This window comes from Protomyctophum bolini (assembly GCF_963924005.1).
Source record: "Protomyctophum bolini genome assembly, chromosome: 13".
NCBI lineage: Eukaryota > Metazoa > Chordata > Actinopteri > Myctophiformes > Myctophidae > Protomyctophum > Protomyctophum bolini.
The window spans coordinates 6,227,767-6,252,737 of NC_137874.1; the positions used below are offsets into that span (position 1 = coordinate 6,227,767).

Genomic DNA, 24,971 nt, shown 5'->3' on the forward strand with positions numbered 1-24,971 from the left:
TGACTAAGTATGGTATGATATATAAGCAGGGTCTGGTCTCTCGTTCAGCAGAAAACTACTTACGGACCTGCATGTTCAAGAATGTCCCAGCATGAGCTCATGTAATAAACTTTGGTCTTAGAAATAATCAGTCTACCTACATGTCTGTCAATAAAAGCATTAAGTAGCCTACTTGTTGAAAGTTGTGCAATGGCATGTGTCTGCACTCTGAAGACCTTCTTCACCTAGATCAATGGCTTTCAGTAAAGGTCATCCCCACTTATCTTCTTTCAGTATGTGGAAAGAAAGGGCAACATAGCCAGAGTGACTTACTGTAGGCTATACAAAGTGCAAAGTTAGAGTAAGAACTATGAACCTTTGTCAATAACAACATTGTTACTTAATTGGACGCCTAGGGGTGCTAAAGAAAATAATATAGAGAGAAGACAAACCTACTAAACCTAGTAATAATAGCCTTTTATTATTGCCTCTTTGATAGGCCCTATAAATAACAGTTTCACAGAAATGTAACATCAGCTCAATTTGATTTGACTGCACCTCTATTGCGGTTTATAAAATCCATAATGTTTGTGGTTGTTTTTTTTTTTTCATTGCATTTGCATCAGTGGTGCATGGTTGGGCCTGGTCTGATGCTTGCTTGATATTATGTCCTTTTTTGGATAGTGTAGTTGCGGCAGTCCAGACTCAACGGTGTTCAACAATGTATGTCTTGACTTAGATCATACAGTATGTGATTGTGAAAGACAAATTTAAAGAGAAAACCACTGATTAAATAAAGATTGGTGAGTTTAATAGGACCTTTTTATTATTGAACGGTAGGGGGCAGTAAGCTGTAAACCATATCTATGTTATTTGGCGTTATTCATACTGCCGGAAATAATCCGAAGAAGAACCGGAAGTCACATGGCCCGGCCGGAGCGCGGCTCGCGCACGCTCAGAGGAGAACAATAAGATCAAAGCCAAGAGAGAGAGAGAGCTAGTAGCACGCAAGCTAATATAGGTATTTATTTCATTTACATGTATATGTTTATATTATAAGTGCCGATTCACACGTCGGTAGATTAATATGATGGTAACATGGTTTGTTTAATTGGGGGATAAAGAGTGCGATAGTTACATTAACGTGGTCGTGCAAAACAGTGGCGGTAATGTTTGGTAATGTCCTCCAAGCAAAGGAGTGTTTTTCACTTTGATCTTTGTTTCCTCGAGTTTATTCAGAAACTCTCTTTCGTCTAGTGCTCCATTCAGAGTTTCTATGTCAAAGACAAAGGTTGTTAAGCAGCCAGAATTGGCAGAGGATCATAAATGTGTATCAGTCGAGTCATTGTAAAGGCCTATTACATAGTGAGCAGCATCCGTAAAAAATACAGAAACAAAGTATTATAAAACATCCATCAAATCTATGATAGTCTTTATCCAAGGCTATTAAATCACATTAACTCGCCTAACTTAAACTATAGCTTTGTTGTTGAGCTCAGGTTGAGTTTACAACTTTACATATGACTCTCCCTCAGTGCACACTCACTTCGCTTTGGCACCTTGACTAAACTTTGTCATCATCGTTTGTTTAATGAGGATTTAATGCATTATATCTGGTAAAACACTGGCCAAGACTTGCCTTAGAACAGCTGTCATATGTCACATGAAATGTAATATGATATTACATTTCATCATGTATTCCAATTTCCAAATACACAGCCATAGATCGCTCCTGTGCCCACCCGGGTAGCAGACTGATCGTGGCGGCTTTAAACATTGTTGTGCTGCATTTGTGTACTTCTCGCCCAAATTAAGTAGAAGGAATTCATTATTGGGTGAGTACTAGTAGACTGAGCTGAGTACACACGCAGTGCCACAACGTTTAATACAGCCACCATCATTCGGCTACAAGGGCAGGCATAGGAGCAATCTATGGCTGGCTGTGTATTTGGAATATGTGAAATGTATGTACAGTTATGTCGCCGCCGACAATAGTTCTAATAGTTATGAGCTATATATCGGCTATTGTGGGGGGGGAGTGTACAGTTGCAACCTGGGTCTGTTTAAATATAGGAGGTGTGGCTGCCATTGCTCACTGTCGCGTAACTCGCCATCATCTGACCTCATCATTGTAACCCTAGCTGTCCTGTCTTTTCGTGAAGATGGCGGATAGCGATGACGAATACGATCGCAGGAGGAGAGACAAGTTCAGACGAGAGAGGAGTGACTACGACCGCTCAAGAGAGAGAGAGGACAGACGCCGAGACGACTGGAATGACAGGTGATAAAGAGGGGTGTTACATACTTGAGAGGGTGATTTATAGTCTGTTGCGCACCAGTGTCGAACACACAACCAAATATAAATTGGTCATGAGAGGGACTATTTGTGGGTGCAGTACTTGGTATGCACCCCACTATTTGAGCTCAACAAAATCCCACTCTTCCCAAAAGTGAGTTTTATTGTTTCTCAGAGAATTCATGTACGTGTACTTACTTTTGTCTTGTCTTTGTTTTCGTTTCCTGGCGCCAATCTAATCGGGAGTGGGACAGAGGCAGGGAGCGGCGCAGCCGCGGAGAGTACCGCGACTATGAGAGAGGTCGCCGGGAGAGGTTCTCGCCGCCCAGACATGACATGAGTCCCCAGCAGAAACGCATGAGGAGAGACTGGTGAGAAGATGTGATGACGGTGTTCTAACTATTGTCTACTGTACATCTTCTAGCATCTGTGTTGTTGTCTAAAACGCCAGTCTCCCCCTGAGCAGGGATGACCACGGTGGAGACCCTTACCATGGCGGATATGACATGGGATATGGAGGTGGTGGAGGTGGAGGTGGTGGTGGTGGTGGTGGAGGCCCCAGCTATGCCCCGCCTCAGCACTGGGGTCACCCTGACCTCCACCTAATGCAGCCTCACCACGGCATCCCCATCCAGGCCAGGTAAGAGTAATCAGGGCTCTGTAACACACACCCTGCTTTTGGGGTTGAACAACAGGTTCAGGTCATGCAACAGTATGAAGTATAGTGCATGTTGTCTTTGCTCTTGTTGGGTAATTGAGCACTCTTTAAAATGTTCTGTCATGTAATTGAAACGAATCGAGAGACATTCTCTGGCAAAGTATGCAGTTAAATATTCATAAATTGCTTTGGTCTGTGGCACCGTGACCACCCTGAACATTAATGTAATGTATGTTGACATCCACAGACTATTAGTTAAACCAGTAGTTAAACCAACCCCCCCCCACACACACACACACACACACACACAAGCATGCATGCATGTACACTTGGGACAACCACATACTCCCTATATACTTCCTGTACAACGAATAGCAAAAATAGCCGATCTTCAAGCTCGCAAACCAGTCACAATGAGGCATGCTTTCTGTATGACAAGTTGGACATTGAATGGATGGAAGCAAGTTATGATTGTGAGCAACATGTTTTTGCATTTAGGACTGCTTCCAAAAAGACGAGTCCTAATGCCCCAACTCAAGGTTGACGGTTAAATATGATTGATTAGCTGACTTTGAGATGATAAGAAAATGAATGTAGGATAGAGTACAGAGATGCTCAGCGAACTCTACAATATGCATCCTGCGTTGTGATGGTAGAGGTTGCGAGCACCCATGTTTGGGTTTACTGGAAGTAGTCGTGTAATGGTGTGCCAGCTTACAACCATTATTGCCAGCCAGGTAGTGCACTGCCGTTTTTAGCCCAAAGAGTGTTCTTTTGCAAATGAATGCTTGGATTGGATTCGGCATCATGAAAACCCCCTAGTTTGACACGTCACATGCTACATAAAGCATGATGACATTTTGAATATCTTGCCTTCCATAGGTTGTTAATGGTATGGTCACATATTATGCCAATTATGAAAATTGCTCGACATATGCAAGGTAGCATCCTGCAGTTTCTACATGCTGGGGGACCCATACTAAACATTTCTAACATAAAACCTTGGTGTACTCAACATGTCCGGGTTCACAATGGCTACTGGACTATAATGAGTTATGTTATGTGACGTCACACCAGGCTTGGAAACATCCATGACATGGACCATGGACCCCCTCCTCCGATAATGAAGACCTTTAAGGAGTTCCTGTTGTCCTTGGACGACTCTGTGGACGAGACGGAGGCGGTCAAGCGCTACAATGAATACAAGAGTGACTTCCGCCGGCAGCAGATGCAGGATTTCTTTTTGGCTCACAAAGACGAGGAGTGGTACGTGTGTCATTCTTTGTGCTTAAACTCAATTATTTCCTCTGAATATTAGTAGGGTTTTGGTTTAGGTGTAACATTTATTTTATCTGTATTCTATCGATAAGTTAAAAAAAATTGTATTGAAATGGCACTGGCGGTGTCAATTGGGCCAGATTCTAATGGTGGATGACTGGGTGATGTTTCCATCAAGGGCCATTGTGCGCTGTCAATTTTAATCTGTGCCCAAGTGTTGTAAAATACAAATTAAAATATACGGTAGTTGAAATGAGCAAATGATTGGTGGCTCCTTCAGAGCACAAATGTTATTAAATTCCACATAATTTAACATAACTTATATTGTGATTAATTTAAATGTGTTCCATCTTTAACTTGGTAGTGTATTCAATCAAAACAAATCTTATGCAAACATGGCAGCCTCCCCCACACCCTCATTCTAGAACTGAGCCCATGGCCAACATTTCAGCCATTTCATTACTGGCCATTGACTTGCATTTTCATATACATAATGTTTTAGTAAAAAAAAAAAGTTTACTGTTTGATACATTTTCTTTATTAACGTTTCTTTATTGATCATATTCACACTTCGTTCACTGTGCTCTTCCTTAATACTCTCCAGGGTGGGGTTTCTCACCTCCCGGAGTATTAAATAAGTGTGTAAATTAGGGCTGGACGATTCATCTAAATTCCTGCGTTTAAATGTCGATTCCATTGACGTCGCACTGCGTTCACGTGTTGTTTTATTTAGCGCAGTTGCCCGGCAACAATTGCAGCTCTACGAGTTCACAATGTGTCACGTCATTTCGTACGACAGAAAAAAAATCTGGCTTAAAATATTGTTAGGCTGTCGATAAAAGTTAATCACTTTGATTAAGAGGTCTAAAATGATCGGAAGGAAAATATTATTTGTGTTAAGACACCAGCACTTTCATATATAGTACTGTGCTATGTTTAAGTCGAGCACTATTGTCCCATTCTGGGCGGGAACCCCTTTTGGTGTTTTAACTAAGCATTATGTTATGCTTTAGCTATTGAAAAATAGCAGATCTACAAGCTCATAGCGTGCCACCGAGTGGCGCGCTACGAGCTTGTAGGTCTGCTATTTTTGAAAAATGCGGCACAAATCTTTGAATATATATTCTTTCAGAAGACTTTTCTTTCCCCCCGACGTCAGGCCTGAATGGGTTAAAGCCTGTCTAGACTGTAATCGCCCCATCTAGAGAATCCATTTTAGCGAGAATCGTGCAGCCCTACTACTGTTTATCTAATGCTTATTTCCGCTCTGCTGCTTAACCGTACAGAGATTCAGTTTCATGATGTCTGTCAATGCTTTACTACACTTGTTACTTCACAGCAGAGTCTAGGGATCATGCTTAATTGCCAATGTTGTGTTTTCTTTTGACATAACCATTCCTTTTCCCCCCTTCATTCTTCCTACTGCTACCTTCACGACAGGTTTTTTCTTTTTTTTCTGTTTTCGGAAGATGAGAGAACGTGGATCTCGTCCGCCGGACTCGCTCCGACTGTTAGACAGCACAGGGAACGCACTGCTTACAATGCAGCTGCTCTTTTAGACACACAGTACCAGGGATCTCAGATAGTCAGTGAAGTGGTCTTCCGCGCATGGAGCACCTTTTTTCGTGTTCATTAGAGTTTTATGCTTTTTTTTTCTTCTTTTTTCCTCCCTATTTTCTTTTTATATTCGGAAACCATATCGAATCCCAAACCGAAATTGTGTGTATACAACAGACACACCCATGGGGTGAAGTGGAGCACATTTTCACAGAAGAGAGAGATCCCTCTCAGTATTTATTTGTTATTAAAACTGGGAGAACAAAAGGTAAATTAAGTCCACTAAAATGGTAAAAAATTGAACTTTGAATGTACAGATTTAAATGTAGATGAATGTTTACATTTTCAATCATGATCTTTCTCCCTGTTGTGTTTTTAACCTTGTTTCTGGTGAGCTGACCCACAAGTTCCTGATATGTGCAATTAACTAGATATAATCACAGACATGCATACACTCACTGAAGGACCGAACACTGCAGTAAGGATTAGGCAGTGTAATCATTTGTAATGACGTCCTTTGATGTGATAGTTCTAAACATAGATATGGGGAGTTTCACTGACGTCTATGCATTGTTTGCTCTTCCCAAATAGGACTCAAATGTCCAGCCGAAAGTACGAAAACTGTCATTGATGGTAGAGCCCGACCGATATATCAGCAATTACTGGTATTTGATGTCCGTATCAGCAATTAGGCAGCTGACGTGTCCCAATTTTTAAACGCTACCTAGTGTCCCTATTTCCGGCATGTCTGAAGTTTTCTAGAACATAGTCGATCTGCAGTGTGTTCTGAGCTTGTCCGGTGGCTTTTATTATTTATTATTCTTGAACAGGGCGTGACCACTTGGACTGACTAAAGGGGATTTTTAGGTTGTGCTGCCTTGCTAGGCTAGCATCACCAGACTAATATCACTGTGTATTAGTCTGGAACTGCGGTGTGGAAGATTCATTTCCAAGGGGCCGTTACAAACGGAATCGAACATCACAGCAAAAAAAAAAAAAAAAAAAAGGCTCACTTTGAACAGTGGGCTGTGATTGGTCACCCAACAAACCTGGTCTGAGCGAAATGTACTTTCAAAACCTCGGGAGTGCCAGACCAATCTGCCCAGGGCATTTTGTTTGTTGCTGTGGCAGATTTCGTCTGGTTTCCAGGCTACTGCCTTGCAGTTGCCATTTGCTGATCCCTTAGAGGTGATTATATTAGTGGTTGTCTTTATCACATAAGGACAGAGCTGTACAGCTGGGGTGAGATTAACACATTTAAAGATCAATTTGATGAAAGAAGGTACAAGTGTCACTGCGTACTTGCGCAGCATTGTGAGCTTGTAGATGTATATACACGTATGCTATTTAATAATAGGCAAATGTTTGCCTAATATGACATGCCCAGAATAGCGACGCTATGTGGTTAAACTATTATAATTATTTAAACAAAACATCTAGTACTCAGTGGTTGTCATTGGTCTGGCTCTAGTTATTGGCTCCGAGTGCTTTTTGGGAAAAACAAAATGTGGAAGACTATTTGTAACTAGAGTAATTAGAATGATTGCACCACACAGCTGTAAGATACTATATAATGCCATTCATTATCTAACCTGTGTGTCGCTTCCACCCAACCCCCCCCCCCCCCCCCCCCCCCCCCCCAATTCCCTTCCCCCCCACCACTGTCCTAAAACTTAACACCGGGCACAGGTTCAGGTCCAGATACCACCCAGATGAAGCCAGCCAACTGAAGGCCGAGGCTCACGGTGCACTGCAGAACCGCCTGAACGTCTTCCTGTTCCTCATGGAGAACGGCTGGCTCGATAATGTCTCCCTGGACATCGACCGCACCCCGGCCATCACAAAGGTCCTGGATGCAGGTGAAGACGTGAAGTACAATACAGGGATACTTGCTTGTTTTCAGAGAAGGACGGTCTTTTCTCCAAACAGTGTTTATTTTGTTAAAACACCCAACATTTCATTCAGGACACGACGTTTCGGGCCGCGAGCGGCCTTCATCGGGTGACATACTTGATTGTTTTGTCTTATCTGCATACAGTACATTTATAAAAAATGTATGCGGCGCTGACGAAGGCTCCGAGCCGAAACGCGTACGTTACGTCGTGCTGTCTGCAGCTGCAGCATACTAATGCCAACCATAAAATAATAAAAGTGCCTTAAATGACATGTCCGTGAGTGCTGGTATTCTCCTCTTAGAGATTTCTTGTAAAAAATACATTCATAAAAACCTGTAAGTATCTTACAAATAAATGCGGATTTTACAAGCTCTGATCTGCTAGTCTGTGAGCTTGTAGATTTGCCCTCATTGCCAATGACGTACGCAAAATATGGACGCCAGATTTAAAGTAGTTAATGGTTTTAGTTGGTGTTCAATTGGTGGTCAATTTATTATCGAGCTACATTAGTATCCTGGGGCACTATTTTATACCCTCTAAAAATGTTTTCATAATCCAGTTACCACCCAAAACAGGCCACCCTACCAAACACATTGGTCATTGTTGATATTAAGCCATGACGTCCCCATTCTCTCTCCCAGCTGTGATAAAGATGGAGGGAGGGACTGACCATGACCTTCGTATCCTGGACTTGCCATCCGAGGAGGAAGAGGAGAGGGAGAAGTTGGCCACTGTTACTGAGCCGCCCAAGAGGGAGGAGCATAAAGCCATGGATGGAGACGGCAAGCCCCCCGGAGAGAAAGACAAGGTATACAGTCGTCTGTCTTCTCTGTCTGTTTGAGTAGTGTAGACTAGGAGAGTGGCGTCATCGAGGGGGCAAGAAAACCGAGCGCTGTTCAATTGCAGCCCTGGAGTGTGACGATCTGGAGTTTGAAATGCATTGTTTTCAATGAGGGTGGCGCAAAATTAATATTGACAGTTTTAGGCATGACAACTGTTTGTTTTTTTCCACTTAATTTTTATTGAAGGAAGAACAGACACAAACAAAAACTCAACTAACAAGACAATACGGGAAAGAAAAAGAAAAGAAAAAGGACAAAAAGTAAAAGAAAAAAAAGGCTGCATTTTTCATATTACAATAAACATTCAATGGAATTCTATTGCAATATCGCTAGGCTGAGAGAAGAGATTCCACTTTTCCCATTTTTTATAGAATTTATCCTCTTGTAGTCTCAGTATGAATGTTAGTTTTTCCATAGAATACAGTTCCTCAATAATGTCCATCCATTGATCTCTCGTTGGTGGTTCCTGTTGGTACCAGCGTCGTGTGATTGCTTTTTTACTTGATGCTAAGAGGATCTTAATTAAATATTTATCATGTGTTAGAAATTCTTCAGGGATATTTCCCAACAGTAGAAAAGAAACAGACAGAGGGCATGACAACTGTACAAGTATTGTACAGTGGCAACTAAAGTTTCTGTAATGTTTACGTTGTACTATTACTAAAAAAAAAAGCATCTAAAATATAGGGATTTTTAAGATCATTAAAGCTGGGCTGTTGTGTGGTGTAGCCTGAGTCCAGTGCATTCTGCTAACTTCCGGTCCAGGACTTTGTCACACTTCGCCAATAGAAGTCTGTGTAGAAGAGCCGCCGTTGGACTGGCCACCGCGAAGTGAACGGAGTTGTCACAACTCTCATCTAAACCGGCGCTGGCTTGAGCCGACTGGTGTTGCAGTCAACATGTCCTGCTGTGTGCTGTGCTGCATTGACTGTCTTGTCTGTGATCTGTGCCACAGGAGGTCAACAATGCCAGCGTGGACAAGGGTGCTGCCAGAGGCTCTGAAGGGAATAGCATCAAAGAGGAGGCGGAGAAAGTGACGGTTAAAGAAGAAGTTCCAGAGCCCAAGAAGGTGTTTATCGCCGTTCCCACCACACACACACACACACACACACACAAAATATATAAACAATCATCCACTTATAACGTTGCTTTATTGCAATTTGTTCATTATAGCCGAGGAGGAAGAGGAAACACAGTGGGGACAGCGAGGACGAAGCCAGCGCCTCTGAAAGCGACTCCGACTCGGATTCCGACTCGGTCTCCTCCGACAAGCCTGTCAAGATCAAGAAGGAAGAGGTGGAGGACAAGGACGACGAGGAGGAGGGTGAGGAACGGGAGGAACGGGAGGAAGGCGAGGAAGGTGAGCCAAAGCAACGTCAAGTAAAGGGTTAATGCTGTGGTTCACACTGGCACTAGTCTGAAGTAGTTGTTCATGGACTAGACTACAGTTCATTGAAATGGCAGTTTATTGAAAAGGGGCTTCAAATGATTGAATTGAATATGAATTGAATATGTCTGGGTCATGGGAAAGACAGACACCAAATAATGCACGACTCGGGCTGAAGACTTTGGGGAACCCCCTGTTAGTAAATCACCACTAAATCTTAAAGCTTCTTTCTCCCAGCCAATGACAAAGAGAGCAAAGAGGAGAAACCCGCCAAGGACGACGTCGAGGAGGAGATGAAAGAGGAGAAGAAACCCAAGGACGACTCTCCTCGCCCGCGGCCTCTCCACAGGACCTGCTCTCTCTTCATGAGGAGCATCGCCCCCACCATCTCCAAGGCTGAAATCATTGCTGTGAGTTTGACCAGTAGGAGGAACGTTAAACAGTGTTTATGGAGTCCTCATAGAATAGATATAGTTTCAAGGTTCTTTTAACCCATTCTGAACGGGAACCCGTTTTGGTGTCGGCATCATGTTGTGCTTTAGCTATTGGAAAATAGCAGATCTACAAGCTCATAGCGCGCCACCGAGTGGCGCGATATGAGCTTGTAGGTCTGCTATTTTTGACAAATCGACTGACATTTTTAGAATCTGACCTCGGGTCAGAATGGGTTCATCAGACCAGTGTGTGTCCAGTGGAAACCTCGTATGAATCTGATCTCAGGTCAGAATGGGATAATTGTACCCGAGGTTAAACTTTCTTGGGAGATTCAGACTCCAGACATAAAAAAAAAAAAAAAAAATCCTTTGAAGCAAGGTCATGTGCTTTTTACACCCAGACCCCGCATCAACTGTATTGTCATATCGCATGTTTACAGTATATAAAGCAGTGGCTGAAACTATTATTATAGAAACGGGGGTCAGATAATCAAAAGGATATGTACATGTCATGAATACAAATAGCTTATGTTAGTAGCAGAAGAAAATGATCAGATCACGTAAAATGCCATTTGTAATAAAGTCCAATAATGGCCAACACATTGTGACACACAGTTTTTTATGCCTTTTATTGATCGATGACCAGTAGACTGACAGGAAATGGCAGAGTGACACACCAGCCATCGTAGCATTTTTAATGTTGCTCTCGTTTGTTCATTGTTCTCAGCTGTGCCGGAGATACCCTGGCTTCTTGCGCGTGTGCTTGTCCGACCCCCACCCGGAGCGCAGGTATAGGCTTTCACCTTGTTTTCTAATATGGTGAAAATAATTGTTATACTGAAGGTAATTTGTGGAAGAGTAAAAACATGAGAATTACATTCTCACAAATTCTAAACAAAGCTTGTGCCGCCGCCCCTTTGCAGGTTTTTCAGACGTTGCTGGGTGACATTTGATCGTAGCGTCAACATCAAGGAGGTCTGCTGGAACCTTCAGAACATTCGCGTAAGTCTCCTTGCAAGTGAAACGAGACGCTAACCTTCAAGGTTTACACGTGCATGGCATGTTTGACAGGATCCAATTGTGTTTTCTGTAGTGCCAGTTGATTACCTAGTCCATGTGCACATCGTGCACATGGACATGCGGATAACCTGCTATAATATTGTTTGTGGATGATTCACGCTTCCGTTTTGCAGCTGCGCGACTGTGAGCTGATACCAGGTGTGAACAGGGACCTCGCTCGGAGGGTGCGCAACGTCAACGGCATCACTCAGCACAAAGGGGTGCTCCGCAATGACATCAAGCTGGCCGCCAAACTCATCCACGCCTTGGACGACAAAGGCGAGCTTTGGAACAACAAACTCCGGGAAGAGGCTCCGAGCACCGAGGTACGGTACTTGGTACTACGGTACACCTGGTTCTCAGTCCTCAACTTTTGTTTTTCCAAATTGCCTTTTCTTATGGATTTATTGTTCTCAACAGTTGCCAGCTCAGAACCCCATCCTGAAGAACATCACTGATTATCTGATAGAGGAAGTGAGTGCAGAGGAGGAGGAACTCCTGGGCAGTGCGAGTGGGGCAGACCCGGAGGAGGGCCCCAAAGATGGAAACCCTACAGAGACCACCGTGGAGAGGGACGACAAGCTTGTGACGGTCTGAATGCACTTCTAATAAGAGACGCACACACACAATGCATATGGCATTGCTGGCAAAACCGTTATGTTTCAGGAAATGAAACAAAATTGGATGCGTTCCAAATTCCAATGAATAGAATCTAGTTCATATTTATTCAACAGAGCTTGTTAAAACACCTTGAGGGCCCGGGGTTTATTTAATCCATTAAATCGGAGCGCCCAGCGATTTATAGCAGCATAGGAGCACATTTAGCGACGGACCGGATGTTATCGCGGATGTGGCTGAAGTAGCTAGATGTAGCCAAAACACTCTAGAGGCGATCGACAACGACGGGAGATATGATTCATTCTACCGCGACTAGCGACGGGACAGCGATGGGCCGTCCTAACACGTAATCTTTTCTTAGAATTGGACGGAATGAATTAGATAAGGAGTTATTAACCTTTTTTTAGATTTTTGACTCCACAGACACTCCCAGAGCGATGCGATCGGTTTTGATATCGATAATCTCCGTCCAGGGCATCGCATGTAATAAATGAATGGGACGGAGACCTTTGCCTTTATTGGTAGATTTACAGTAGTTTGACAGGGAAGGGGGAGAGAGGTGGGGGGGGGGGGGGGGGGAAGACACGCAGCAAAGGTCGTCGCGTTCGGGACTCGAACCCGCGAACCCGCTGTCAGGCTGGATTACCAGCCTAGGTGCCTGGACCGCTTGGCCGGCCCAGACCTGTAAAAAATGTTTTAACGATGATAGCGCTACAACTACAATCGCAACGTGTTGTGAGATTGTAGGTTCATGTACTGCTTTTTGTGCAACACTGTCAAAGTATACTGTTCTATGATGCCCCACAACAACAATATTCTGAACCTGTGATCATAATCTGGTTCTGTGCCATCAATGTTACTTCAGCAAATCATCAGATGGCCACAATTAGTCTCTGAAAAAACATTGTGCAATCATGTCACACCCTAGGTTTTGGACCGTCTGCTTTTCTACCTGCGCATTGTCCACTCCATCGACTACTACAACACCTGCGAATATCCCAGTGAGGACGAGATGCCCAATCGCTGTGGTATGGTCCATGTGCGTGGACCCATCCCTCCAAACCGCATCACGCATGGAGAAGGTCAGTGCATTTCTGCAGCTTGAGGACTCAAATGTATTCATTGCGTTAAAATGGGTAACTGGACGACTTCCCATCATGATTTACGAGTCACCATACTGCCCGCTGTTTAGTATTTTTTGTCTGAAATTTGTAAGCACTCGGATCAGACGTGGTGTAATGGAGCCGTGTATGTTGTGCAACACAGTGACGCAGTGGCAGAAGTTGGTGGAGGAGAAGCTAAGCCCCCTGTTCAGTTTGAAGGAGGTGCTGTCGGAGGAAGAGGCTGTCAAAATGGGCCGGAAAGATCCCGAGCAAGAGGTGGAGAAGTTTGTGTCTGCCAACACTCAGGAGCTGGGCAAGGACAAGTGGCTCTGCCCCCTAAGTGGCAAGAAATTTAAGGTGTGTGCGCTCGTATAGGAATGTTCGAGTTCAGTTCACGCCTAGCGAGGACGATACTTGACATTATTCACTGGCTTTATCTTATAGTTGTATATTTTTGGTCCCTTCTTCTATCACGGAGATATTGATTGGATTTTAGACTCTGACCATATAGTCCTACTATTCATTCTTGTTTATGGAATGCTTCAAAACGAATCGTTTTTTCTTAAACCATTTTGGGCGGGAAGTACCCCTTTTGGTTAATTTAAACATGTTGTAATTTAGATATTGAAAAATATGCGTCTGCTATTTTTTATAAATCGTGAAAATATTTATTTCAGAAAACTGGAGGATTTAGAAGATTTTCTTTTATTTCGAGGTCAGGCCTAAATGTTGCTAATGTATCCGTTTCTTAATAAATTGCTAGGGTCCAGAGTTTGTGCGCAAACACATATTGAACAAACATGGGGACAAAATAGAAGAGGTGAAAAAAGAGGTGGCCTTCTTCAACGACTTCCTTATGGATGCCAAAAGGCCGTCGCTCCCAGAAATTAAGATGCCGATTATGCCAGTTCCAGGACAAGGTAAGGGACTAGTTTTTATTTATTTTAAAAGTAATGGGGGGGAAAAAAAGACAAGGTTTAAAGCTCTATGGTGCTTTAATAGTGAGTCGTTCTTTTTCGTGTGTCTTCTCCAGGATTGCTAGGAACCCCCAACATGCCGTTTCCACCTCAAGCACCCCAGGGAATGATGGGTTTCGGACAGCCTCGTCCACCTGTGATGGGATTCGGAGGTATGGCATTGCTGGATGTGTCACAGTGATTGTCCCTTCACACCTAGACCTCCTGACTCAAGAATGTATTTATATTTCTTCTCTCTGCCACAAGGTGGACCTCCTTACCCGCCCAACCAGTACGGCGGGGGGCGCGGTAACTATGACAACTTCCGAGGAGGACAAGGTGGCTACCTGGGGAAGCCACGCAACAACAGGTGATAACAGTGTATGGATCATCTTAGGAGTATTACTATCTTTCTACCCTTCTCATAACGTTTTCAGCCCTAACTGGGAATTCACACCGGTTTCTTTTCTTACCATCACAGAATGGCACGGGGTGATCCACGTAACATCATTGAATATCGTGACCTGGACGCGCCAGATGACATTGACTTCTTTTAAAAGAAGAATTTCGTCTTTAACTGACCCTCAGTCAGTCTAATGCCCTATTGTGTTCGTTTCAAAAGGAATTATCTGATATTTTTTTGCAATTGTTATTATGAAATTAGATTCATGTTCTATTGCAATGTGTAATGCCTCAAAATACAAATAAAAATGTGTCAATATGACAATTCAGGTTGAATTTTTCTATCCCAATGAAAATATAATAGTTCTTGACTTATTACACATTACTTTATCACTATTTGAATGGCGGTTAACTTGTCAGTGTCTCGACTAAAGGAGTTTTCAACAGTTAAGAAAGCAATGATTGCAAAGGGTCAACTATAAGGATTGTACCTGACGGTAAGAGCCACGTGTTTTTAGAGTTTGCAAGTTATTCTGCTCTCTATGGAAGTAAGAGTCAATTGCATTGTTGTCTCGAGGGACAGAAGAATTGATTTTGCCTTCAAATGAAACCATTTTCTGTGCTGGTTATTTGACATTGCGTAAATGGTGCATTTAAATGGTAAATGGTGCATTTATATAGCGCCTTTATCCAAGGCGCTTTACATAGATTGTGCATCACATTCACCCATTCATACACCGATGGCAGCGGAAACCATGCAAGGCACCAACTAGCACATCGGGAGCAATTAGGGGTTCAGTGTCTTGCTCAAGGACACTTCGACAGTAACTCTGGGGGAGCCCGGGTTCGAACTGGCAACCTTGCGGTTCCCATCCAGGCACTCTACCCCTGAGCCACCACCGCCCCCATTGCGTGGACATGAGGCTATGGTACAGGCAGCTGGTATTGTCTAGCTGCTGTTCTTATACTGCAATGCTGTCCTTTATGCTTCAGAGTTTAATTCTTCTATCTCTAGACACATTTTCCTCTTATGCATTAGAGTAGAAAATAAGCCAGGTTTAAATAGGAAAACGGATTAATTGTGGAAATTGGTTCACCCTGTCCCTGATTAGAACTACTATGGTAGTCGGATAAATACATTTACTTGAATGATTGGATTAATGAGTTTGGTCAGACATTCACTCAAAAGACAACAAAGTTGCATCGCAACTCTCTCAAGACCTCAACAAGAAAGCTTAATGGCACATTCTCTGGGGCCCACAGACTTTTATTCCTTTTCCCAACTACTTCAGATGTCAATATGTTCTTAAATATACATGGCATATGCAAGTAATTTGCCACTTAGAATTTAATGGCACATTTAAATTACGGTATTAGACATACTGTACAGTAAATGGCACCACCATCTACACAACATTGCAAAACATTTTACACGGTACACACTACACAGTCGGCACATTTAAATATATATTTGAATTATCGGGTGTTGCCAGAACGTTCCGTTACCTGAAACTTCCCATAACCTGTGAGTGTAAAGTTCTGTGATCTGGGTTTATGTTTACATTAAGATGAGAACTGGAGGTACGTGTGAACTGAGTGGTGCTGTGTGTGGTGCAGTGGTCAATGGGTGAGTTTGTGACGGCTGCTCAACAGTGCCACTCAGTGGTCACCCAGCGGTACTTTTTCACTACTTTCATAGGGACACACAAAGCCAGGCATTGGAGCAGTGTGCACCGCTCAAAAAAGCAAATGTAGCCGATCTACATGCTCACAACGCGTTTCTTCTGGGATGTGTTGTGAGCTTGTAGATCAGCTATTTTAAACTTATCTGAAACCGAGCCAGTGTGTGTGTGTATGGAAACAAATTCAGAACCTGTGAAATGCATTACACGGCACGGTTAACTTAATTATTGTAGCCGAAAAGGTCATAGTTCTAAACGATACGATCTTCTCTAAATCAGGTCCTAACTCTTAGTTTCCATTCAAGTAGTAGTCCCACTGAAGACGGCACTGCAGGTCATATCATATATAGTTCATGTTGGAGTGAAATGTCTAAATAATACGAAGTTCATGACTTTCGGAGAGTCCACAGCTGACCTTGTGTTCGTGGAATAACTTGGTCAGGGCCTCCATATAAAGACCATGGTAGTAGTCCACTTCTTTGTCTGAAGGCAAAGGAAGCTTTGGCACTGAGATGGGGCTTCCCACTAAAAGGAGAGTATTAGAAGAATAAATAGCTGGGTACAACAAACATGCAAAGTTATGCTTTAAATGCCATTAAATGACAAATTACTCACCAACAGTGGTGACCGGAGTCCTGTATGGAAGCCACCCCAATCGCTCGCCAAGAAAAAGACAGGGGGCAAAGCCCACGATCTTTTTAAACAGCTGCTGTAACCGCAGACCCACACTGCCCTCTGTGAAAATCACCTGGCGGAAGAGTTCATTCTCCCCAAATGAGTAAACTGGAACCAAGTCAGCCCTGAGGAGAATCCAACACGTATTGTGTCAAATAACCATAATCAGGCTAAGGTTTACTCATTTAATTGAAGTTTATTCAGGTGTTCTTAGATGGGCGTATTTAGTGGGGGGGTTTTCAACGTATTGTTTTTATTGTCATTGCCGGGGTAGACAATACATTTTATACACAAGCATCATTCTGTTCTCAGTACAAAATTGTCTCCCCAAGGAGACGGCAACATTAAAAGTAACACATTTGAAAAATAATAATCATAAATAATACTAATAAGTAGTAGTTCAGTCAACGGACAAAGGAAAGAGGGGGGGGGGTCCATCAATCAATCAATCAAAGAGAATGATAATAGTATATGCAAGTTACAGAACGTACCATACATATTTGTATAAATACTGTCCTATTTAGTGTTTTAAGCATTATGTTATACTTTAGCTATATTTTTCAGATGGATGTCGGCGGCCAATTACATATATTTTCTGGGGTTCTTGACATGACATTTTGAGAATGACTTGACATAGAAACATTTTTTCAAGAAAACTGTCTAGGATTTAGAAGACCTTTTTTTGACGTCGACGTCTGGCCTAAATGGGTTACTTATGCTCACCCGAACTGGAGTGCCACTCTGACGAATCCTTTTCTATGCTTCATGACCACTGTGTTGATACCAGGGGAGGACGCCAGGGACTCCGCAGCCCCTCCTATCACAATCACCACGGCATTTCCCTTGCCACTTTTTGACAGGAGATGTGTAAGACTGGGCTTGCTCACTGGATAAAGGCCTAATCGGATGAATCATAATGTGAGAGATTATGCAACAATAAATCAAGGGTGTCCTTCATCCTTATCAATTCAGATGTGCGTCTGGGTCACTGATCAATTGACCTTATGATCAGCTGAAGCCCATCCCATCTTAGTTAGTGGTTACTTTACTTTGACTATGAGTTTTTGCTATCATGTCTACAGCAATAAAAGCACAAATGATTTGTGATCCGTATAGAATATGAAATCCATTCACAGTTTATTGTGCTTATTGTTATGCACCACTAGTAGTATCTCAGATTTGTTTGATTTTGCTCAAGCACCTTCTGCCCTACTCTTATCAGGCTGTAAGCAGTAAGCACATGTTCCAAGGCTGGAATTATGCAAGTCTAATCCATGAACTACAATAGCAACCTCTGGTGGATGGCGGGGGGCTACACAAGGTACATGGAAAGATTTCTGGATGTAAAATACTGTAATGTTTACGTTAGATGTGGCTAATTGCAATTTAACTTAAAATCAGTATACAATTCGTATACAGGGTATGCGCATGCATAAAGAATGAATTTAATGTTGTTTAAAGTCAGTTGATGCAATCACATTCACATAGGACTTTTCTGTTTGGAAATGTATGGGCTGTCAAGGCCAGAAAGTAGTTTTTTGCCACTCAGTAGGCATTCCCGCATAACTTCAGAGTATGATGATATGATGTCACGCGCATACCCTCTATATACTTTCTTTAAATGCCAGTGTTGTACAGCCTCAGTTGTTTTATTATTAAGGGACCAAGAAGACACGCAGTGACTTTGGTCACTTCTTGTATTTGTGTTTTTTTTTCTTCTCCTTCTTCTTCTTCTCCTTCCGCCAAAAATAGCTGTTCTGACTGAACCGTGCAGTCGCTTTTTACGAAACTCGGTAATCTGGTAGAGGGCCATGCCAAATGGTGACCATGTGAAGCCCATGACCATTGGCCAAATGGTGGCGCTATAGCACTGAAAATGCAAACTTTGAACGTGCATATCTCATGAACCGTTTGACCGTTGGCAATGACACTTTGATACACATATTTGTCTCCTCATGGCGAACAACTTTCGTGTTCTGACTTTTGACCTCTGACCTTTAGATTACCCACCATTTTGAATTATATGAAAACCATTTAAAATCTATCTCCTCCCAGAATTTTTGATCAAAATGTACAAAAACGTCTACACTTGAACTTTGGACTTAAACGAACAAAAAATCGTAACAGATTTCTTTTAAGTGAAAAAATGACGTTTTTATGAGCCAACGAAAATGCTGTTTTGTGATAGCTGTTCTGACTGAACCGTGCAGTCGGTTTTTACGAAACTCTGTAATCTGGTAGAGGGCCATGCCAAACAGTGACCATGTGAAGCCCATGACCATTGGCCAAATGGTGGCGCTATAGCACTGAAAATGCAAACTTTGAACGTGCATATCTCATGAACCGTTTGACCGTTGGCAATGACACTTCGATACACATATTTGTCTCCTCATGGCGAACAACTTTCGTATTCTGACTTTTGACCTCTGACCTTTAGATTACCCACCATTTTGAATTATATGAAAACCATTTAAAATCTATCTCCTCCCAGAATCTTTGATCAAAATGTACAAAAACGTCTACACTTGAACTTTGGACTTAAACGAACAAAAAATCGTAACAGATTTCTTTTAAGTGAAAAAATGAAGTTTTTATGAGCCAATGAAAGTTTCTGTTTTGTGAAACCTCTCATGCAACTAATACGTCTTCCAAATACGGTTGGCAGCTAATACCTATACTGCATGATGTTATTGTATAGAATGAGTCAACAGACAGTGTCTGCTTAGCTCAGTCGGTAGAGCTCTCACCTTTGGACCACAGGGTCACTGGTTCAAATCCGGGTAGCGACTACTCAGCCTGTGATTCTTATTTGTGCATATTGCTCTCTCTATATAATCTCTCTCTCTCTCTCTCTCTCCTTGGTCCCGCCTTATCGCTGCTTGCAGCTATATTTAAGGGACCAAGAAGACACGCAGTGACTTTGGTCACTTCTTGTATTTGTGTTTTTTTTTCTTCTTCTTCTCCTTCTTCCGCCAAAAATAGCTGTTCTGACTGAACCGTGCAGTCGCTTTTTACGAAACTCGGTAATCTGGTAGAGGGCCATGCCAAACGGTGACCATGTGAAGCCCATGACCATTGGCCAAATGGTGGCGCTATAGCACTGAAAATGCAAACTTTGAACGTGCATATCTCATGAACCGTTTGACCGTTGGCAATGACACTTTGATACACATATTTGTCTCCTCATGGCGAACAACTTTCGTGTTCTGACTTTTGACCTCTGACCTTTAGATTACCCACCATTTTGAATTATATGAAAACCATTTAAAATCTATCTCCTCCCAGAATCTTTGATCAAAATGTACAAAAACGTCTACACTTGAACTTTGGACTTAACCGAACAAAAAATCGTAACAGATTTCTTTTAAGTGAAAAAATGAAGTTTTTATGAGCCAACGAAAATGCTCTTTTGTGAAACCTCTCATGCAACTAATACGTCTTCCAAATACGGTTGGCAGCTAATACCTATACTGCATGTTACTGTTTAGAATGAGTCAACTGACAGTGTCTGCTTAGCTCAGTCGGTAGAGCTCTCGCCTTTGGACCACAGGGTCACTGGTTCAAATCTGGGTAGCGACAACTCAGCCTTTGATTCTTATTTGTGCATATCTCTCTCTCTCTCTCTCTCTCTCTCGGACATGACATCACAATAATAGAGATACTAGTAACTGTAATAAGTTTATTTAGTGTAATAGTAGTGTAATAGTGTAATAATGTAACAGCAATGTAATGGTGTAATAAGTAATAGTGTAATAGTAGTGTAATAGTGTAATAAGTGTAATAGTGTAATAGTAGTGTAATAGTGTAATATTGTAATAAGTCTAATAGTGTAATAAGTGTAATAGTGTAATAAGTGCAATAGTGTAATAAGTGTAATAGTGTAATAGTGTAATAAGTGTATTCTGTCTTCTCTCTCCCTCCACCCCTCTCTCTCTCTTTCTCTCTCCCTCTCTCTCTCTCTCTCTCCACCCCCCCTCTCTCTCTGTCTCTCTCCCTCTCTCTCCACCCCTTCTCTCTCTCTCCCTCTCCTTGGTCCCGCCTTATCGCTGCTTGCAGCTATATTAGGTATTTCTTTTACACCTCAGCTAACCACCAGAAATAGCAGCTCTGGCTGAACCGTGCAGTCGGTTTTCACGAAACGCGGGATTCTGGTAGAGGACCATGCCAAACGATGACTATGCGAAGCCCATGACCATTGGCCAAACGGTGGCGCTATAACATTCAATTGAAAATACAAACTTTGAACGTACATAGCTCATGAACTGTTTGACCGTCTGCAATTTAACTTTGATACACATGTGCGTCTCCTCATGCTGAACAACTTCCATATTCTGACTTTTGACCTCTGACCCTTAGATCACCCGCCATTTTGAATTATATGAAAAACAGTAAAAATGTATCTCCTCCCAGGATCTTTGATCAAAATGCACAAAAACGTCTACACTTGAACTTTGGACCTATACGGACAAAAAATCGTAACACATTTTTTCTAAGTGAAAAAATTTAGTTTTTATGAGCCAATGAAAATTGCTGTTTTGTGAAACTTCTTCTGCATCTAATACCTATATGAATACTGTATGATGTTACTATTTACAATGAGAAAATTTACTGTGTCTGCTTAGCTCAGTTGGTAGAGCTCTCACCTCTGGACCACATGGTCACTGGTTCAAATCCGGGTAGCGACAACTCAGCCTGTGGTTGTTTTTTGTGCATATTGTTCTCTCTCTCTCTGTGTCTTTCTCTCTCTCTCCACCCCCTCTCTCTCTCTCTTTCTCTCTCCCTCTCGCTCTCTTTCTCTCTCTCTCTTTATCTCTCTCTCTCCACCCCCCCTCTCCCTCTCTCTCTCTGTCTCTTTCTCTCTCTCTCCACCCTCCTCTCTCTCTCCCTCTCCTTGGTCCCGCCTTATCGCTGCTCGCAGCTATATTTATTATTATTATTGTTAATTAATTCATTGATGTATTTGTTTTACAAGCGTACCTGCACACATGAGATATTCCCTGAAGAGTGGTATCCTGAAGAGACCGGCCAGTACCGCCAGGCAGGAGCGCACGCCGGGAAAGGTCTCGATGAAGCCACAACTCTCTGTGGTGAAACAGACAAAGGCTCCGATACTCATGATGCCATGCGGGTGACATCCCAAGAGATAGTTCTTATTTGGATCCAGCTCGGCTGTCTTCACCAACTGGACGGGACATTTGAGGTAAATGATATTGTATTAATATTGTGTGTTAAATAATACAATTAAACAGAGATTTGTGCTGCCTGTTAGTGTTAAGTTATACAACAGTTATTTAGTATTGAGTTGTAATCACATTTCCCTATTACTTATAGTATATTTGAAATAGGTTTATACATTTTTAAGTAGGTCTACACAACAACTAGGTAAAAAAAAAAAAACATTTTCAGTGCAAAATCTATCGGCCCTATTACAAAATTGCAGTATGTCATAAATACAGTTATCACCTTACTTTGACTGGGAAATAGTCTTTGAAGTGCTTCCACACTGTCCAGTTCCTCACACATTTGGTCCTCCTGCCCCCTAGTGGAGACAGAAATGAACATGTCCATACAGTTCTCATAATGGCCATAGTAGTGAGAAATAGGAATGTACTTGTTTACCTCTTTCAGGGGTCTTCCAGTCCTTCAGCAGCCATATGAAGGATAGAGTTGCAAGTGGCCACAGACAGGTAAACATTAGATAGACCATCAAGATAATGCAACCCACTCCTGTAAAGGTGAGGATAGTGATTATGTGAAAAGGATGCTAAAATAAATCAGTTTAACAAGCAAGTTACTGTAATAAGTGTAAAATGCAGGACAGTTGCATGGCCCATGGTGTAGACTTTCTGAATCCTATAGAGGGTATGCGTGTGACATCATCATCAAACCAGGAAGTTATGCCGGAACGCCATACTGAGTGCCAAAAACTACTTTCTGGCCTTGACAGCCCATACATCCAAACTGAAAAGTTTAACTAACGACGTTAAAGTCACTTTGCCACTCGATTTGCCATTCACTTCATGCATGATGTGCATGCCCTCTATAAGTATCCATAGGCCTAGTTAATAGTTGCATGCATTGTTGTAATCATCTAGGACGTATTTATTTGTTATGAACACAATAGTATTTAATTTGGACTCTCACCTAGGAAGAGGAAAGACGCTACCCATTGCAAAACACTGATGGTCTCTAGAAACTCCTTCCATTGAGTTTTTTCTTGCGTCATTCCAGTGTCCTGTGTGCCATAACATCAACGTCCGTCCATACATCAATAACCTCATGAACTGTCATAATTACAGTTCATATTAGCCAAGTTATAATAGAACGGGTATGACATTCTAGCTGTCATATTGCATAACAAAACAGATATGAACTTTGGTTTATAACCAAAGAGCATAGCCTATCAGCTTGACTTCTCCTTAAGAGGAAGACAACATTTGTGTCACACAGCCACAAAATGACATATTTAACATACATATCTATATTTCTTACTTGCTTATTTGTTATTGGGTAAACCTATTTTATTGGTTAATTAAGAAACCTATGCAGATGTTAAAGATCACAAATTATTCGCTAAATATGCGTCTGTGTGAACCCTGGCAGTGAGTAGTGCAAAAATAACTCGTATTTCGCGAAAAGAAGTCTTACCTTACCGTAGTATCTGATACCTTATTGTAGTATATATGTCCTGTTGTTCTTTGTGGATACCGGTCTGCCAGTGAGCAAAAAGGACAGCTACATTCTGTGTGTACTTTGATCAGCTCAAGTGGAACAACTGATAACAAATTCAACCCCCCCATAGTTTGACACAAGAATGCAATGTCAAAGATAAACACGACCGAGGCTTATCAGATGTGTATGAAGACTGATTATTAAAAACAGAAATAAAATAAACTGCTGCACAAAATGTTAATTTCTGCAGTTTTGCGAAAGATATATAATGCCTTCTGCTTTTATACATTTTGACACTGCTGCTTAGAGAGGTTTATCGTAGCTGGTGTTTTCCTGTACTGGTGGGGGGGGGGTTGAGAGGGGTAAGGGCGTATGGCATTATATGGGTGTGTGTGTGTGTGTGTGGGGCCGCAATAAGTGTGTGTGTGGGGGGGGGGGTTATATGTTTTGGAAAATTTAAGCTTCCATCCATCCATCTTCAACCGCTTATCCGTAGTCTGGTCGCGGGAGCAACAGCTCCACCAGAGAGCTCCAGAGCAACATTAATAATATTTCTCCTGGGGGATCCCGAGGTGTTCCAGGGCCAGTTTAGAAATATAATCCCTCCATCTGATCCTTGGTCTGCCCTGGGGTCTGCTACCCAGTGGGACATAATGAATTGCATTTTTATAGCGCCTTTCCAAGTGCTCAAAACGCTTTACAATGGTTCATTCATTCATACATTGGGAGGTGAGGCGGCGAACAGTCGACGCCAGCGTCCTCACTTCCCACATTCACACACCAATGGTGGGCGAGCTCACACCGACCAACTCATTGGAGGCAACGTAGGGTTCAGTGTCTTTCCCAAGGACACATAGAGGAGGAGGAAAACTAATTTCGGCTGCTTGTATCCGCGACCTTATTCTTTAGGTCATGACCCACACTTCTAACCTGACGCTGCCAGATCCAAAAAGCTTGCTACACAAATTTGTTTCACAGCTTATTTGGATCTGGGATCGCGGAAGCAAATTCGATGACGGGGCTGTTCCTTTTTTTCAAGATACATGGTAGATGATTGGATGGGAGCGTCTGTCTATCACCGTGTGGGCGTGCAAACACAACCAATCATATCGACGTGTCTATATACCGTCACATCCGCATCCCGCCTTTAGCTCACGCTGATTGGTTCGGTAGGAAGCAGATCTGACTCAGGGCTCAACTCCGTCAGAGATCCCAGATGAGTGTTGTGTTGGGGAATATGTTTCCGCAATACCGCCCTCATCTGGCAGCGTCAGGTTACCACACTTCATGACCATAGGTGAACGAAGATTGCTCGGTAGACACTAGACTAGATCAACTCTCTTTTCGTCACAACAGTGCGGTACAGCGACTGCAATACCGCCCCTGCAGCTCCGATTCTCTAGCTGATCTCCTTCTCCGTCCTCCACTCACTCGTGAACAAGACCCCAAGATACTTAAACTCCTTCACCTGGGGTAAT

At 42.5% G+C, this 24,971-nt stretch overlaps 2 protein-coding genes across 4 annotated transcripts; one reads left to right on the forward strand and one right to left on the reverse strand.

Moving 5' to 3' along the window:
- Positions 1 to 907: 907 nt before the first annotated feature.
- On the forward strand, positions 908 to 14,781 carry srrt (serrate RNA effector molecule homolog (Arabidopsis)). 3 transcript variants are annotated; one of them, XM_080779910.1, is made up of 20 exons: positions 908 to 1,000; positions 2,142 to 2,259; positions 2,502 to 2,646; positions 2,742 to 2,915; positions 4,011 to 4,199; positions 7,458 to 7,627; positions 8,305 to 8,471; positions 9,461 to 9,574; positions 9,679 to 9,865; positions 10,130 to 10,302; positions 11,054 to 11,115; positions 11,250 to 11,328; positions 11,520 to 11,711; positions 11,806 to 11,976; positions 12,932 to 13,085; positions 13,270 to 13,463; positions 13,870 to 14,026; positions 14,140 to 14,235; positions 14,330 to 14,443; positions 14,544 to 14,781. In XM_080779910.1, exons 2-19 carry the CDS (start codon positions 2,142 to 2,144, stop codon positions 14,434 to 14,436), a joined length of 2,649 nt encoding a protein of 882 aa, XP_080636036.1. In that variant the 5' UTR covers positions 908 to 1,000; the 3' UTR covers positions 14,437 to 14,443; positions 14,544 to 14,781. The 3 variants fall into 3 exon arrangements, with proteins under 3 accessions (XP_080636036.1, XP_080636034.1, XP_080636035.1); XM_080779908.1 differs by having other exon boundaries at positions 14,330 to 14,432; XM_080779909.1 differs by having other exon boundaries at positions 918 to 1,000; positions 2,121 to 2,259; positions 14,330 to 14,432.
- Positions 14,782 to 15,861: 1,080 nt separating this feature from the next.
- mogat3b (monoacylglycerol O-acyltransferase 3b) lies at positions 15,862 to 23,047 on the reverse strand (the record flags this gene model as incomplete). Its single annotated transcript, XM_080779665.1, has 7 exons — positions 15,862 to 16,671; positions 16,762 to 16,946; positions 17,545 to 17,719; positions 21,799 to 22,003; positions 22,290 to 22,360; positions 22,441 to 22,548; positions 22,966 to 23,047. 7 exons carry the CDS (start codon positions 23,045 to 23,047, stop codon positions 16,517 to 16,519), a joined length of 981 nt encoding a protein of 326 aa, XP_080635791.1. The 3' UTR covers positions 15,862 to 16,516.
- Positions 23,048 to 24,971: the final 1,924 nt, after the last annotated feature.

What these genes read in the sequence shown, in the direction of transcription:
- srrt (XM_080779908.1), top strand. Translation starts at nt 2,142, where the DNA reads ATGGCGGATAGCGATGACGAATACGATCGCAGGAGGAGAGACAAGTTC. An exon ending in GGCATCCCCATCCAGGCCAG is followed by an intron (nt 2,916 to 4,010) that starts GTAAGAGTAATC and finishes ACGTCACACCAG; the next exon opens with GCTTGGAAACATCCATGACA. An exon ending in GGGAAGCCACGCAACAACAG is followed by an intron (nt 14,433 to 14,543) that starts GTGATAACAGTG and finishes TTACCATCACAG; the next exon opens with AATGGCACGGGGTGATCCAC.